Source organism: Rhinolophus sinicus, linkage group LG06, assembly GCF_036562045.2.
Source record: "Rhinolophus sinicus isolate RSC01 linkage group LG06, ASM3656204v1, whole genome shotgun sequence".
In the NCBI taxonomy this organism is placed as follows: Eukaryota; Metazoa; Chordata; class Mammalia; order Chiroptera; family Rhinolophidae; genus Rhinolophus; species Rhinolophus sinicus.
Window position 1 is genome coordinate 162,570,336 of NC_133756.1, and position 17,695 is coordinate 162,588,030.

The 17,695-nt window shown below is 49.3% G+C and overlaps 2 protein-coding genes across 2 annotated transcripts in view; both read right to left on the reverse strand.

Moving 5' to 3' along the window:
• Positions 1-11,874, reverse strand: part of TESMIN (testis expressed metallothionein like protein) — a 34,881-nt gene extending 23,007 nt beyond the window's left edge. The window contains exons 1-6 of the mRNA XM_074336845.1: positions 11,835-11,874; positions 10,580-11,133; positions 8,482-8,637; positions 5,752-5,872; positions 3,908-3,984; positions 738-829 (exon numbers count right to left, since the gene is read on the reverse strand). Coding sequence (XP_074192946.1) covers positions 738-829; positions 3,908-3,984; positions 5,752-5,872; positions 8,482-8,637; positions 10,580-11,062 — 929 coding nt within the window. The 5' untranslated portion in view covers positions 11,063-11,133; positions 11,835-11,874. The remainder of the gene's footprint in view (positions 1-737; positions 830-3,907; positions 3,985-5,751; positions 5,873-8,481; positions 8,638-10,579; positions 11,134-11,834) is intronic.
• Positions 11,875-14,344: 2,470 nt separating this feature from the next.
• CPT1A (carnitine palmitoyltransferase 1A) overlaps positions 14,345-17,695 on the reverse strand; it is a 57,016-nt gene continuing 53,665 nt past the window's right edge. The window contains exons 18-19 of the mRNA XM_074336847.1: positions 17,573-17,665; positions 14,345-16,519 (exon numbers count right to left, since the gene is read on the reverse strand). Of these exons, the coding sequence (XP_074192948.1) occupies positions 16,433-16,519; positions 17,573-17,665 (180 nt within the window). The 3' untranslated portion in view covers positions 14,345-16,432. The remainder of the gene's footprint in view (positions 16,520-17,572; positions 17,666-17,695) is intronic.

The window sequence follows — 17,695 nt, forward strand, 5'->3', positions numbered from 1 at the left end:
TGAGGGCAGAGATCCGCAGGTGCCGGAGGCTCGAGAGGCCACACCCACATCTGTAAACTGCGTGGTCTGATTTCCGCCGGGCCCTGGGATCTACACTGCATCAGAATGAGCGGCAAAATCCTGCGGGCGCAGGAGCAGCATGATCTCCAGAACCAATAAAGGGCTCAGCGAGCAGAAAGCGCTGCCCCGTCCACGGTTAGCACGCGAATGTTAACTCTACAAAAAATTCCAACCAGCTTGGTTAGTTTCATTAGTTACATTCGGAGGCACCAAGGTCCCAGACACGTAGGTGCAGCCCACGTGCCCCTGGAGACCGTGTGCCCCAGCCGGCACCTGTCCAAGTGCATCTGTGGACCTCACAGGACAGGCGCACTAAGACGACCACCAATGTGAGGTGATTGCCACGTCATTACATACACTGATGACAGCAAAAAAGAGACAGTACAGCTCGTGTCAACCAATGTGAAACCAAGGCAGAGCTGTGAACAGCAGCGAGCCGCCAAGACCCTGACACTGCACAGCAGACAGAGCGGGAGCCCCACTGGCAACGACCAGCCAGACACGCACAGGGACACTGCTGGTGGCACTGCTGGTGGCACTGCTCAACGCAGGGTCTTTTCGGAGTCATGAGGTTGCAGGGAGAGCTAATTTTATAACTTAGAAGAAAATCACAAATGTACCCAAGAGCCTCTTAAACTCTTACTAAAGTAAGTGACCCCGATCGCTCTGATCCTTACCCAGCCAATGTTATTTTGGGTGGTCCTGGAAGAGCCGGTCCCGAAGGGAAAGAAGACCCGTTGACCATGGGTGGTAAGGCTCCATTGTCCAGCTGTATAAGGCAAGGCAAGCAAACACTGCATTAGTCCATGTTTTACACACTCCAGCCAGCCAGCTCCCAGGTACAGATGAAAACAAGCCCTTTCCTTCTAGAACTTACAACAATATGTGGGCCTCGTCACCGCGACGATTCCACTAACCCCTGAGCAGACTCCAGCCTAGCTGTGCAGGGCGGGCGGGGCCCTGGTCATGGGGGGCGGGGACAAAGGGAAATGGCTGCTGGGCCAGGCCACCGACCAGCTGGCAAGCAATCCACACAGGTATCAGTCGGCTGCCCAGGGACATTGTCACAGACACCTTTTTCATTTTTATGAACTACAAATTGTGAACTAAATTCAATTATAAATTTCTATAAGCTAAACATGTCCTTTATTATTATATCCTTGTGTATAACATGAGCGATCTTGACATCTGAAGTCTCATTAGCAACCACTTTTTCATCTATGCAACAAAATATGTTTTGTAGTCAGTTCTAACAAATTCAAAAGCAACGTCATAATCCCTGGGTTACCTACGTCTTTGCTTTGGTGGTTCTCATTTATTTTTCTTCATATTACTCGGTAGCATGGCTCACAGATGACAGTCAGGGGAAAGGAAAGTGGAGCAAACCCACCACTGTCCTAATTTGCTTCTCATGAGAAGCTTGAAGAACTTAAAAAGTACTGGATAAATTTAATTTTGCAATTATTTGTATATATCACAGTTAAATATCCTATCCTCGTCCTGTTCTCCCCTGAAAATTTGGAATTTAACAATAAGGTTTATTTAAGAAGTACGGCCTGGGAAAAATACCCCCTTATTCATCCTCCTCATCTTCTCTCTTCTGCTTCTTTTTAAATTGTGTGTAATCGCTGCCTGTTGGGGCTCGAGGGCACCGAGAAAGCACCCTGGCCCAATTCCTTCCACACAGACCCGAGTCGCACGGAGGCCTCACCCTCAGGACCCCTCTCTCCGGTCTGGCCAAGAGCTGTGGCTTCTCTCCTCTTGCTCAGTTTACAGGAGGGAAGTGTCCACAAATCACTGTAACTAATGTTTCTTTTACAGTCACCAGATACTGACTTGTTGGACCATGTGGCCACATGGCAGCCCAAAGAGCTTCGACTCTTTTGGAGAAAGCATTTCACAGTTCTCAGAGCCGAGGCAACTTTTTGCATAAAGCAGGAACAATGTTCCCCTTTGCTTATTTAGCCCCAAAGTTAAGCAGAGAAAGAGAGCCAGCTGTCTTCCAGGTACTACGTAGCGGTAATGCCAGAGCAGCTTTGTGCTAGAAGCCAGGCTTTTCTCCAGCAGTGTGTGGCCACCCGAGGGAGATGCACGTGAAGCCTCAGGCAGGCTCTGGTCACGTCACCTGGGCAGCTCACTAAGATGCAGGTTCTGCCCAGCGAGTCTGGGGTTGGCTCCAGAGCCCCATTTCTAAGTAGCTCCCAGGCGACGCTCATGTTCCCACTCCATGAGCCACACTGAGTAGCGAGGCTCTGAAGAACATACCAGGCCTGACAAATAAGTTCCGGAACTTGTTGCAACAATGTTGCTAACCTTTTTTGATATCAGAGGGATTCTTCATTATGAATTTGTGCCAACTGGACAAACAGTTAACCAAGTTTACTATTTGGAAGCGCTGAAAAGGCTGCCTGAAAAAGTTAGACGACCTGAACTTTTCGCCAACAATTCATGGCTCTTGCATCACGACAATGCACCAGCTCTCACAGCACTGTCTGTGAGGGAGTTTTTAGCCAGTAAACAAATAACTGTATTGGAACCCCCTCCCTACTCACCTGATCTGGCCCCAATGACTTCTTTCTTTACCCGAAGATAAAGGAAATATTGAAAGAAGATATTTCGATGACATTCAGGACATCAAGGGTAATACAACGACAGCTCTGATGGCCATTCCAGAAAAAGCGTTCAAAAATTGTTTTTAAGGGTGGACTAGGCACTGGCGTTGGTGCACAGCTTCCCAAGGGGAGGACTTTGAAGGTGACTGTAGTGATATTCAGCAATGAGGTATCTAGCACTTGTTCTAGGGTGAGTTCATGAACCTATTTGTCGGACATCATACAGACTGAGGGTCTGGCAAGGAAGTGCTAGATTTGCTTATTCTGTGTCTTTCATGTGAAAATGTAAGGGGCACAAGGGTGGAGTTGTGTTTTGTTTTGGGGGTTCACTTCACGCTCACTCACTAATGTAACGAGTGCCCTGTTGAAGGGGGAGCGATGCCCTGTGCGCGCCAGGCTTTGCTGCAGTTCTCAGGCAACAGAGACAGGTGAGACTCACCAGATCCCCGCTCCTGTGGGGCTGGCATTCCCGGGATGGATATACACAAACAAGCAAACCCCCAAACACAAAACAGTGGTCGCGTGGGGCAGACAACGAGACAGGCCCTGTGGCAGTGACCAGCTGCGTACAGGGGGCATCACAGGCTCTTCTGGGAGGTGACGTTTGATATCAAGACTTAGGGAAAAGAGCACATTAGTCTTATAATTATACTGAAGATATGCATGCTGTAGTATAATCATAAAAGCATTTTAAACGTTAAAGAAGCATTTCCATAGCAGTGAGGAAGGTAAGGGACAGTCTAGATCAAGTGGTTCTAAGTGCTGATGGCAGGACCGCAGGGGCATGTCCAGCAGATGGGGCAGAATGGTGGTCTGGGGGCTGCAGGAAAGCACGAGACACTTTCACAGACACAGGTGCTGTCTGGCCAAGGACCACGTCTGAGACTCACCCCATTCCTCCCACGGAGCCTGACATAGTGGAATACCTGCTAAATGTTTCACTGCTGATTTTTATATGGAGGCTAAATTATGTTTCCTGAGTAATTCCAACTTTGACAATCGAAATCTCAAGAGACAGTAATGCCCATATATATACATATGTGTGTGTGTATATATATATGAGTGTGTATATATATATATATATATATATTTTTTTTTTTAAAGGAGGGCGCAGCTCACAGTGGCCCATGCGGGGATTGAACCGACAACCTTGCTGCTATCAGCACCACGCTCTAACCAACTGAGCTAACCAGCCACCCGCAATTATATTTTGTTTTACTAAAACGATGACTTACTTGTTGTGTAATGAGATTTAATTTTGCTGGTACTGGCAGAAACCTTCCTACTAAAGCAGTCACTGGTTTGGGGGCATCTGTAAGAAAGACAATTAAAATTAATTGATACTATATAGTGTCCCTCTTTCACCTGCACATGGAAGAAAGTACAAACATGAAAATGTATTATGGAATTATCATGTGCAAAGTCATTTAAACTTATCCTGATCTCCTGTTCCTATTTTTATTCTAGAAAACCTTTTGGGTCAATGGACTTTTTTTATATTCCATCCTTTTCCTTTGTCATAATGCTACTTAACCTGAGCTAAAAAATGCAGCCAGTACCCAGGTTCCCAAACTGTGAGCCAAGGTGCCCTGGAGTGTCCAGCTGTGACCACCCAGTTTAAACTTACAACCTGGAGGGCCCAGCTGGCCAGTTTGCATTTTCAAAGAAAGCACAGCGACATCTGTTGGACATCATGTGAACTACCTCCAATTTAAGTGTATTCTTTTTTTTCTACTGGATACTAAGTTGTTAGGCTGTAAATACTTATTAGCCATTTGGACCAAACTGCTTAACCACTAGAATCGAGACAGGTATTTCTTTGGCCTAAGGGTGCAGTGAAAAACATTCCTGAGACAAGAAGGGCCTGTGAACCTCCATGTTCATGAATCCAAGTGGAAGGAGAGATGTGTCTTAGTCTCCTGAGTCACCCAGCTGGATGGACACACTTCCTGCTCCAGGCTTACGCATCCTTTGAGGTAACTGCATGCATTTATTTTATGGTGATATTTAATATGTTCACAACATACCAAATATCTGGGCAGAGGAGTTATGATTATATGACAAAGTGACAGATTTGGGGAGCATTATATAAACCTCTTTGTCTGTAGGTCCTAAGGCATTAGAATTTGCCGTGCACCAGGAATAGGGAAAACCCTCCCCTGCCTGTGTTGACGGTCAGATGCAGCTCTGACCTACAGGGAACAGAGCCAGAAAATCCACGGCTGCTGTGTAGCCAAAGGCCCAACTGGTGTCAGCGTCTGCGTTTTAGGAAAAGGAAATGTCTTGGAGGCATTTTATCTGTCCCTGGATAAGGAAACTGCCAGGATACAACAGGAGTCACAATCTTCCTTTTTGCCCTGGACTCCAAAGGTCCATTGAAATGACATCTGGGTTTACTGTTGATTTAAACTATTGGCAAGGTCAGTGAATCATCTGGCAATGAAGTATTCTAGTTAACCCAGGAGTTAAAGTAGCACAGTGACATCTATGTCCACATAGAGATGCCCAGTTTCCAGGAATTGGTGTCTAACTTCTGTAAACATAATCCTTAAAATGCCATTTAATCTTTCTTTAATCATTCATAAGGCATTTCAGTATAGTCAAGCACTTAGGTGTCATTTATTGCTATTGTGACAGTTTAAATCAGCATTTAATATAGTTATTTCAGACCTCATGGTGATTAAAGCAGTGACAGTTCTCACTGATCACACAAAAATGTTTACATTAAAATTTAGTTTATACCTGATCAGTCAACTGCCCACCCAATCTGGGAAAGGTTGCTGTTTCAGCCCAGGCACCTCCAAGCACACCCTCTTGTTGGTATGAATGGTCACCTGTTAGGATCACAACGCTCTCTGCAGCTCACAGACGTAGAGGGCAGCTGTCCATGGGTATGGGACAGGCAATGCAGTGTACATAAATTAGTCTGTAAAGATATTGTTTTCTATTCTTAGTTCACTAAAACGGGCTATGAAGTTTGCAAATTGCCTGCCTATTTCACTTTAACTCCATGTACAAAGCCAAACACATTCGCTTCCCAGCTTATATATATGAAATAATTACTTAATTTACTTTGTACCTGACTGTGGATAATCATTTTGGTCTTGATACTGAGAAACCAAATGGAGTGTTTTCAGTTCTCTTGTGCCAGAATTGTCTATACACAGCATTTGTGTGCCCCCTTTCAACTGACATATCACCTAAAATGGAAAATAATGATCAGGTTGCATTTTAAAAAGACATCCAGGAATATGAACCAAAATAAACTTGAGCCTGCGAACACAGCTTCAATCCGGAATTTCAGTTTTAATGGAAAACGGAACCCTGCAGACCTGTTCTGAGAGCTCTGTCCCTGCAGGGACATGTGTGTGCGATGGTCAGCGTGCGGACAAAGTGCCCGCCAGCGTCTGGCCGCTGAGGTGGAGGGCGAGACACAGGTGACCGCACGTGAGCGAGTGTCCCTCACCGTCCCTCTCTCCACGGCCTACGTGAGTGCAGACCATGTCCATCCGCCGACCCCGCCCTGGTCAGATCCATTTAACTCTAAGAAAGACTCCATCCTCTGACTGTATGTCTGTAACTGGTCACGTACTTAGAATAATCTTTCACTTTATGATGCTTGTTCTTTCCTGCCACACGCACATGTTATTATTTAACACGGGGGATTTTTTTTTTTTAATGTTTTCACTAATCAGCCATCTTGGACCTTCTCTAACAAGTGGGATTTATTTTTATGCCCATTAATTTTATTGCCTACAAGTACAATTTAGAAAGGTTAATCGAAGAACTGGAAAATTCTAAGAAGCCATGTCAGTCTTCCAGGGCCTGACTAGAACTCTCAGATCACCTAGCTGGATTCCGACCATAAATAAACCCTTAGCGAGCCAGGTGAGTCCATCAGTCAAGAGCAGCACAGGCGGAGCCCTCCCTGGGTGCAGGCCTGAGGCATGATACAAATGCAAGAGAAGCCATGGTTTCTAGCCACACGCAGCTTCCAATTGTGACGGTAAAACCACAAATACCCACAGAAGCTGTGGTTTCTGCCTTTAGGTTGCCTTGGGGTTTCCTAGACAGGAAAACCCAAATAAGCATAAAGGATCCATGCATAGAGGCAGATGAGCTGGCCGGCAGTCAACGTCTCCAGCTGCTTGGGACCTGTGTGCACGGAAGCCGGCGTGCAGGCGCCGGGATGATTTATCCCAGAGAACGCTTTGTTTGCTGTGTCCATGTAACCTTGCTTCTTCTCCACCTGTGGGTGGATCACTACCCCTCTGGCAGCTGCCACCAGAGACTCTCCCCAGGCAGTAAGTCTCAATAAACCTGTCTCGCACAGCCACTGGTGTGTTTTTTGGGCTGCGGCTTCTCAGGCACAGACCTTGGAACAACCTGGATTCAGTCTGAACACGATGTTACCAAAATAACATACATAGAGCCTGTGTTAATGAGGGGCTGCTGAGCACTGCGTCCGACATTCAGCTCATCCTGACATTGGTAAGAAGCCAGCATTCATGTTTGACTGGAATTGTATTTGTATTTGGAGGATGAAGTGTACCCTCCCCCCACATACACACACGCAACTGAGAGAAGGGCTCAGAGTGGACTCTCCTACCTCTGTCTACTGCAGACCCTGGCTCTGCCCTGCCCTTCCTGGGAGAAGCTGACATCCCTCCATAGTCTGGTGTAACGGAAAGAGGTCTCATCGTGCTCGCCTGGTCCCCGTGTCCTGGAAAAACTCTGCTCTCAGAACCCGTGGGCCTGAGCAGAACCGTAGGCAGAGGCAAGTGCTGGCGTACACCACAGTGACGCCAGAGTTTGCGGTGGGTGCATTTTCAAGTATTTCCCAGTCAAGTGCATGCCTTACAGCAAAGGCCTCCTTGCTCAGAATAAAAGCTGTTTCGGAAAAAGCAATCTCAGCTCTCTGCTAAAAGAATTCTTTCAGCCAGAGTCCCAGGCTCCCTGCTTTCCAGTCCTTACTACTAAGATCTGAAGTCTGGGAAGCATCACTTATAAGCACACTAGTAACATCTCTGTTCTCTTATCATTAAAATAGAGATAAAGGAGCGGCTGGATGGCTCAGTTGGTTAGAGTGCAAGCTCTCAACAAGGCTGACGGTTCAATTCCCGCATGGGATGGTGGGCTGCGCCCCCTGCAACTAAAGATTGAAAACGGCAACTGGACTTGGAGCTGAGCTGCGCCCTCCACAACTAGATTGAAGGACAACGACTTGGAGCAGATGGGCCCTGGAGAAACACACTGTTCCCCAACAATATTCCCCAATAAAATAAAATAATTAATCTTAAAAAAAAATGGAGATAAAGAGAATGCCCACCCTACAGAGTTGATAAGAGGATTAGAGGAATTACAAACGTGCCACAATATCCCATAAGCCACAAATGTCCGTGATCACCTCTCCTATCCGAGTGTTACTGGGTCTCACTAGGAGTTTGCGGCAGCCTCTGGCCTCCAGCCACAGGCCAGACTACAGGGCTCAGCTGCCTGCCCATCGCTGGGCAGACCTGAGTCTGTGCGGACTGACATGACACGTGGCCACCATCCTAAAAGTTCAGAGGTCCTCGTCTTTGCTTGGTTTGCCCCGATCAGTAGAAATGAGAATCTTGGAGGTGAAAGGACTAAGAGAAAGGCTCTGATTAGGCCCCTCTTGATAGACGAGACAACCAAAATGTGATTCACCATTTAAACTGAATGAAAAACAATGACTGAAATACCCATTGCTGCCGACTTAGTACTGATGAGGGTCAAACCGTAGTAACGCAATGTCAGTCAGTCCCATGTCCTTTGGCGTAATTACCATCGGATTAGAGTCCTTATGAGAGCAGCCTGAGGCCTCCTCTGCTTCCTGGGATGCGGGGAACTTGCACGACGGTTCCTGGGCAAGACGGCTCTGCTGATTTGCTTCCTCCGGATTGTTACTTGTGATCGTGCCACCGCCTTCCTTTAGTTCAACCTTAAAAAGCAATTGTCATTTGAGAAGTCACATTGTGGACACTGGGTTTGGCAGGTGCATAATAAATTCCTGTAGAAGCTACATTTCTAAAGCAAAGAGCACCCTGACCTCAGAGCCTCTCTTCCTCACAACTACTCTCCCCACGGGGCAACAAGGCACCTGACAAGCCTCACTAGGGACTGAGGACCTCAAGGATCCAAACCACCTGCCCGTGAGGGGTGCAGCCGTGCTCTCGATGTGGAGCTCGTGTTGTGGGCTAAGTAACTGAGCAGGTTCCCAGGCAGGTCACCTGGGGCTGTTCGACAGCCCTGCTCCTATGGACCTGGCAGCCTCGTGGGCCTTCCTAACACCTGCTGACACGCTGACCCTGTGTCACCGTTCTTAGAGCACGCTCATTAGGTCGTATGAAATGTTCTGGTCCATTGTTTGCTTCTTCCTCAAGAAGCCTGGAATCCCAGCTGATGTTTTAGTAACACTTAGAATGTAACTTAGAAGGTGTTGGTAGTAATATTTATAATTAAATAGTAGCACTTTCCTGATTGAATAGTAGGACAATAATTATTACAAAGCAGTGAGGGTAAGGAAGAGCCGACCAGCTTTGTTTTGAAGAGTCCTCTACACCAACTGTCAACTCAATGGCACACCAACAAAATGACCAAAAAACTGGGAGCAACACCAGTGACATTACTAAAAATCAATGGGATTAAAGGGGAAAAAAAAAAGTCTCAGTTAAAAAAATTACTATCACAACTGAGGGCCTGAAAATTGGGGTGCCTTTTCAATTTGGTAAGACTGGAAGGGGGATTAAAACCCAGTCATCCCACACTGTGCATCGTCCCTTGCCCTCCTTAACCTCCACCTGCCTAGCTGCCTGTTACAGAGCACAGGTGGGTCCTTCGAAAAAGATGGTGATTTTAAGGGAGCCATGCTAGGACCTGACACGTTGGACCTGGCAGCAAATGGATAGCTGACATCTGAAGCCACTTGAACAGGTTCTGAGAGAGACCTCGGCACTGGGGAAGGTTGGGGGGAAGCCATACTCTGAGGTTCCTCTCCATCAAACCCCCAGGATGGCGGAGGCCCCAGCCTTTCCTTCACACTAAAGAGCAGACATTGTGCTAACCAGGGAGCGGAAATCCAAGATCGCGCCGCTGTGGCTCATATACACCAAGTCAGGGCCCGGCCACCTCCGCAACACCTCAAAAGGTTCCACAAAGGCATCATTTATGACTTATTAGAATGATTTTATGGCTGAGTCATCTAGTTTTCTGAACTAGATCCTTTGGGGAGCCAGCATATATTTCCTTGGGATCCTCTGCTTCCATTAAAAATGGATTTGTTTTGTTTAAGCAAGAACAAAGCAGAAAATGACCAGTGATTTTTCATAGCAAAGGAGAGAGTACTTAGCTGAGAATGAGCAAGAATGTACTGACTTCTATCACACATACTTGAAGAACCATCACTGGATAGTACAGGGGAGCTCTAATGTGTTGATTTCAAGGCTCACCAAACACCCGTGTTAGCTGTGGGTTACAAGCCTTATAAATCGAAAGGGGGAGGAGGAAAATTAAATGCAAAAACGAGAACTCAATCACACTGCATTTGTTTTCACAGACACTAGTTCCTCCAACATAAACAGAGATCCTTTCCTAAAGCCGTGATAGCAGCGGTGCAAGGTTAACACACTTGCTTGTTGTATGTGGTCTGCAGGGTTTAGGCCCAGTTTGAACCAGGGACCCAGGACATAATTCACCTCCAGGTAGAATGGCATCTCGAATTACAAAGGGATGCACCCTGTTTGGAATATGTGAGATCCAAGCAGGGATGCTACTGGTACAGGAGAAACGCTTGTGGAGGGAGATCTTGCTGCAGACCGCAGTCTCACGTCCCTAGTGGGAGAGGGGTGAAGGAGTACTGTGCCTATTTCCCACGCGGATCTTACTGGAATCACCCGGACACCGGGGTGGGCGGCTCCTTCCCGTGCCCAGGTGCCCAGGGGCACGACGGCAGGACTCCTGTGAGGGGTGAGCAGGGAGGACAGGAAGTGGACGTTGTAAGCTGGCGGCGGCGGTGGCGCGGCGGCGGGAAGAACGGTGTCCTCCAGGGGGTTGAGCTCAGGGAGACTCGGATACTCCCCGAGCATTTCCTGCTCCTCGTTTTCATCCACCAGGAGCTCGACTTTGTCTTTATCATTGCAGTTCACGTTCAGCGGGGGGTTGAACGCATGCAGGAGGGGCTCTTTGGGGTGTGCGGGGCTCAGGTACGCGTCTTGTAACACGTGGAACTCGTCTTCCTCGGCCTTCACAGCCACCGGGGCTTTCAGGGGCACGTTTTCGGAGACAAACTGACTCTCCGCGCCGAACAGGTCGTGCACGATCTCATCCTCCGGGCTGGACATTCCGTCAAGCAGGGTGGCTTCTTCCATGACCACTGACCCGACTTCGCGCGGGGCGTCACCTCGCACCCTGCTCCAGGCCGGATCGCCGAGCCGCGCACCTGCAAAGACTCAGCCAGATGAAGCGGACACCGCCCCCACCCCCGCCCACGGGCTGAGGGGAGGGCCTCCGGCTGTTTCCGAAGGGCCGCACAGAGGGTAACGCCGCCCCCGCCTCCGGCCGCACAGAGGGTCCCGCCGCCCCCGCCTCCGGCCGGACAGACGGTCCCACCGCCCCCTCCCACGGGCCGACCACAGGGTCCCGCCGCCCTCGCCACGGGCCGGACAGAGGGTCCCGCCGCTCCCGCCACGGGCCGGACAGAGGGTCCCGCCGCCCCCGCCACGGGCCGGACAGACGGTCCCGCCGCCCCCGCCTCCGGCCGGACAGACGGTCCCACCGCCCCCTCCCACGGGCCGACCACAGGGTTCCGCCGCCCTCGCCACGGGCCGGACAGAGGGTCCCGCCGCTCCAGCCACGGGCCGGACAGAGGGTCCCGCCGCTCCCGCCACGGGCAGGACAGAGGGTCCCGCCGCCCCCGCCACGGGCCGGACAGAGGGTCCCGCCGCTCCCGCCACGGGCCGGACAGAGGGTCCCGCCGCCCCCGAGGTGCTGACCAGGGGTTCCCACTGCCCCCTCGAGGCTAAGGGCCCACCGTCCCCTCTCCCTCCTGCAGACCAGAGACCGGTCCCGGGGCCGGGGGAGACCCGACGGCGGCTGGGGTCCAGGCGGGGTGCTGCGTCAGCCCTGGTCAGAGGGACCTACCTGGGGCTCCCGGAGCAACAAGCGCAGGTGCGGCAGTTAGCGGTTGGCGGGGTGGGCGGGGCCTGGAACAGGGGCGGGTTGGTGAGGCGGGGCGCGGGGCAGTGGGCGGGGTCTGGAGCGAGGAGCGCGCGGCGGGGGCGGGGCCTGGAGCGAGGAGCGCGCGGCGGGGGCGGGGCGCGCGGGAGGGGCGGGGCGCGCGGGGGACGGAAGGACGCGCGGGGGTGGGTGGAACTTGACGGGCGGTGTCCGGTAGTGTGAGGGCGTCGCAGGCGAGGGCGTGTGAGCAGCACGCGGAGGAGGCGGGGCCGGTGACAGGGGGGCGCGCGGACAGCAGGCCGGGGCCTGGGGCTGGCTGTCGCGTGGAGGTGGGCAGAGAACACCCCTGGGCGCGGCAGCTCCAGGCTCGGGGGGAAACTGAGGCCCCAGAGCAGTGATGCCGCGCTGCTGGGACTCCCTGGCTTGACTTCTTATTTCAGTCTTTAAAACCCCCTCTCTGCTCCCGAGCGCCACAGGACACAGCCAGGCAGGGAGCCCCGTGGCTGGACGCAGGGCCGGAGACTTGCTCAGGCAGATTCCCCGCCAAGTACACGCTCCACGTCCCCGGTGCGGGAGCTTGGGATGTGTCGCTGGAAACCGCACGTCCCCAGTCGAACATAAACGACCCGACGGTAACGACTGAGGTTAGAGGGGAGGGGAGGGGGCCAAGACGCGAAAGTAACGAGTACAACCAACGGTGACCTAACGCTTCGGGTGGGGCGTGAGCTAAATCCACCCGTCACCGAAGCAAAGGTAAACACTGCGTGTCGAGCAAGGAGGTGAACGCTCGCTTAGGGCGTCGGCCCTGACCTGCCAATGCGACCCAGCGAGTGGAGAGGTAACCGGGGATGGCGCCGGGGTCAGGGGCGCTTCCTGGCACCTGTGACTCAAGTCTTGTTTCCTGTGCTCGGGTGAAATTAAAATGTAAAACATCAGCTTCCTAATCTCATGTTTAAAATGTCATACTTTCCAAGCAGTAGTAACCAAGATACAGCGACACTGTGTAGTACTATTTAGCCGTACATGTTTGCATTCAAGAAACTGCAAGAATAAAAAGTGAACAATAAAAACAAAAGAAATCCCAAGACAATGTGACGTTGAGAATTTCCAAATTTAAGGCCCAGCCGTAAGTGTGCTAGGACCTCCTCATCTGAACAATTATTCTGAGACATTAAAGTTGAGTTTAAAAGAATAAACTATCACCACTGGAATTTTCCTGTCATGTGAGTGGCCTCAAATATATTCCTGGTAACTAGTTCATTACAAACATACTTGACTTGAAGTCAACTTCTTTGAGAATTCACTTTCTGTCCCTGTGAGCTACAGGGCAGGACTCCAGAGAAAGCTCTGTTGGCTTCTTCACGTGAAACTAAGGTAGCTTTTTTCTTGAATTATACAAACATAAACCCTCCTACGGAAATATTTACATATCACAGATAAAACTGATGGTCCCTTGAGCACCATGCCACTCCCAATCGATGCCTTTCACAGAGGGGGTCCCTTTGAAGTCTTTTCAGCCCTTTCCCCAAGATTTGCTGTGTGTGTGTGTGTGTGTGTGTGTAGATGGCTTTACTCTCATTTTATGGCTGGATTAATCACGTCATGTTTAAATCTGCCAAGTTCAGGGGCAGAGCTGAGTGCAACTTGTCAAACTGTAGGGTCCTAGAAGGTACGTAGCTAGTAAATCCAAAAGCCCAAGTGAAAAACAGCGACTAGCCCACGGGAGCACATCAACCCCATTCACACAGCAGACAGCTTTACTGGGCAACTCCCAGGCGTCAGACATCACATGCAGTGTGCATGGCCACCTGGACACCAAGCTGCGTCACCAAGCCGGGGAGAATCAAAAGCCAGCAACCTCTGTAACACTTGCTGCTCCTAGATGCTTCTCCAGCCCTGCTGGATTGGCCAAAGCCAGCTGTCTTGTCACTCAGGTCTCAGCTCAAACCTGTTTCTAAATCAGCCTCCTTCCCCTGCCAGCTCCTCTCCTCTCCTCCTGCCCCACCCCTCCCTCCACGCCCCTCTTCTGCCTTGGACACTTGAAGTCCTTTGACTGGTTCTCTTGGCTCTCTACCTCCTCCCACTGGAATCTGATCTCCATCCACAGTCAGAATCTGGTGAGGTCCCCACAGTATTGCCTAGAACAGAACTTAGCGCACAATAGGTGCTTAATAAGAACTTGAGAAAACTAAATTCATGCATCCAGCAGATATTTACTGAGCATCTACTATGTGTCAGGCACTGTTCTAGGCACAGGGCAAGGGACTGGATGAATGGATGTAGAGTGAAAATCCACAGCGCTGTTTCACACCTTCCCTTCTCAGTCAGGTACACAAATCCAGGGACTTCCGCTCTGCCCAACCCCAGGCCTTTCTGCATATTTTGGTTTCTCACCTTTGTCCCAAAGGCCTGAGCTTGGTACCTGACTTATAATCTTCTTAACAGAACAAAAGAGAGAACCAAATACTGTGGCAGACTGGGGTTAATGTTTTTATTAATGGCAACATTCAAACTGCATTTCTAAGATTTACATCCGAAAGAGCATATTGTATTTACATGCAACGGACAGTCCAAGATAACAAATTCAAACCACAGCTCCATTAACACCCTGGTTTGTTCCGAATTAAATTAAATACGTAATACTCTTACCTCTTTCTTTCAACATGTACAGTAAAAACCCACTCTTCCTTCTTCTAAGGAATATAAAAATTGCATTGACAACTGCACTGATTAGCAACAATTACATGTGAAACACTGAAAACCTGAGAGATAAGCCCAAATATGTTTGAGTGCTAACACGTGTACACTTGAACGCTAGGTAATACAGACCAGTCAGTGGTCAATCATGCATGATTTAGGTGGCTGTGACAGTGACTGATGGGGCTTGGATTGGCAGCCACGCCTGCCTGAGGCAGAGTGGGCTATTCCTCCCACACTTCCTGGGCTCCTACGTACCACAGACGAACAGGAGATATTCTGACTATGGCTGTTATTAGTTTTATTTTATTTTTTTTGTCTGTTTTCATTTCTTGCATGTAAGGAAAAAAAATCTTTGGCCCATTCAGGTGGGATTTTTACATTACAACATAAATACAATATGCATGCGCTCGTGGCAAGCACCTTCTTTCTCCTCCAATAGCTCAGCCCCATATTGTAACCAGAGTGCAGAACTGTCACAGAAGCAAGCCCAACTCGGACAAAGTGGTCAACATAATAAATACACAACTTTAAATGGACAGCTAAGCTTGTCATTACAGCCCAGAGACAGTGGGTATTTCATTTCATGATCCTTTATTTCTACATTAAATACTGAAGACGATTCAGTGCATAACTGCTTTTTGGTCACTCACCGTCTTTCGATAAGGCACTCGCATCTGAAGGGTAGGCTGTGTTCAAGTCAGCCACCATCACCTGTGACACTTCAGCTGGCCTCTGAGATGACCGGGTGCACTGTTTCCATCCACCCCCATTGCTTCTGCAAATAGTGGGTCTTCTCTACCAGGTGGGATTAGAAGCTGCACTCTCCTGAGCATTTTGAGGTCCGCCTTCCTATTTCTCAAGTTTTGTTCTTTTCTCAGGGGCAAACGTTATGTTCTCTTTGTTGTCAGTTTGGGTACATAGTACACCTGAGGCACATATTATATTTTATTCTCCAGGGAATGCTCCAGACACATAGTATTTGACCATCATTTCCTCCTGGTTCCCCATTTCTGACCCCCACAGACTGATGGGGGAAGCCAGCATAGCTATCCTCACAGAACTGGTCTTTCTAGGGGTGGGGGAAACCGCAGGAAAATGCCTATTTAGGACTATTCACTCAGGACATTGAGAAGGGAGTAAGAGACCCACTATTCCACCTAAAGGCTTCACCAGAAAATAAATCTTTCATATGGTCTCCCTCACATTTTAGGGCCTTCTGTTTTTAAGGCACTGGGTTTTGAAGACTCGCAAGGTCAGGAAAACTAAAGACGTGGCAGACTTGGAAAGGCAAACACACACAAGCAGACCAGATGAGAACAGTTACGCACGGTGACAGAAACGGTTTCCCAAAGCACGGCGTCCTGTTAGTGCGTTACATGTGTGGCAGCTATTAACTGTTAACATCTCCAACTGAATACTTCCCTCTCTGAACAAAACATGTTTATGCTACGCTGCTAATGTTAAACGCCCGTAAGTACCAGGTATTCGGTCACGGCCGAGGAAGTACGACAATTCCGTTTCCAACACATGTGAAGTCAGAACCCCAATAGTATCTTAATGAGCTCAACAATATTTTTATCCCTTAATAAACCCAAGTTGATGCGAAGACTTTCGGGGGGCACTTTATCAAATGTTCCTGAAGTTCGGACCCGCCTGGAAGGAGGATGGTTATACTTCATGTGGTGGACAGTCTGCTGTTCTAGGGAAAAAAAAAAAAAAAATACCACACCCTCGATGGCAGGAAAACGTCTGAGATTTTTAGAGCAATTTTTCATCCTGAACTATAATCAGGACTAACAGCTATTTTTCATTTGGTTTTTGTCAGAAGAGCTCATGTTCCCTCACAGCAGCTCTCACGGGGATCACTTTTTGGAATTGGAGCTGACGCTGAACAGAGTGATGATATCGGTCATTGCCTGTTTCAGGTGCTTCCCGAAGCGATGAGAATCCTTTCGTGGGAAACAAAAAGCAAACGCACATCACAACGTGGCAATTCCCGCATTTCGGGCCTTTCCACTTAGAACCTGACTCAAACAACGAACACCCATTTGCCAAAGTCCCTAAGCTTCAACTTCATGGCTTAATCATTGAGAGAAACGTTGTGGGCTGACAGACATAACTGGTCACGCGCCTGTGTGTGTGTGGGGGGGGTTGATCTGAAGCGCTCCCTACTGTCAATGCGATACATACAATGCATTACAGGGCACAGTAAATGAATTCCAATCTCCTTTGTTAACAGTGAACTTGGGCCGACTCGGTGGGTGGTTCAGATGGTTGGAGCGCCGTGCTCCTAACACAGAGGTCGCTGGTTCGATTCCCACGTGGGCCAGTGAGCTACGTCCTCTACAGCTAAGATTGTGAGCAACGGCTCTTCCTGGAGCTGGGCTGCCGTGAGCTGCTGTGAGTGGCCGATCGGACCGGCGGCGACCCACTGCCTCAGCCGGGTGGAGCGCAAGGCTCATAACACCAGCATGGGCCATGGAGCTGTGTCCCACACAACTAGACTGAGAAATAGCAGCTTTGACCAGAGTGGGGGGAGGCAAGAAAAGGGGGGGGAAAAGCAGTGAACTTGGCACTGTCTGTTAGGAAGGTATGCGGGACGGAGAGAAATATGAGGGTTAAGAGCGCCACACTAAGGGCACGTGTTCCCTCACAGAGAACACCACGGACCCCTGCTTCGTCACGCACGTGTATTTCTTAGCGTGTACACACTAACCCTAGTCCTCCCTCCAGTGTTACAGAGTCTGAAAGCTACACAAGCACTCCAACACTGAGACCTAAAACCACTGCCACGCACGAACGTAAACATTTTCAACCAAATAAGATAATTTCTTTAAAACTAGGTTAAGAGAATTTTAAAATTCATTAATGTGAAAATGTCCAAACCAAGTCAAAGTACATAACTGCACTGAAATTTTCTGTCAACCTAAGGGTATGCTCCCTTTAAAAAAAGAAATGGTTAAAAATACCCTATCTTTAGAAAAGGGGACTTTGGTACGTACTGTCTCAGGGCTGGAGAACTTGGAAGATATGTGGAAATTGATGAGGTTCTCTCCCACCAAAATGTACGACACACCATAACCATCGTCGGCAACCTACAGAAGAAAGTAAGTTGAAACTTAACC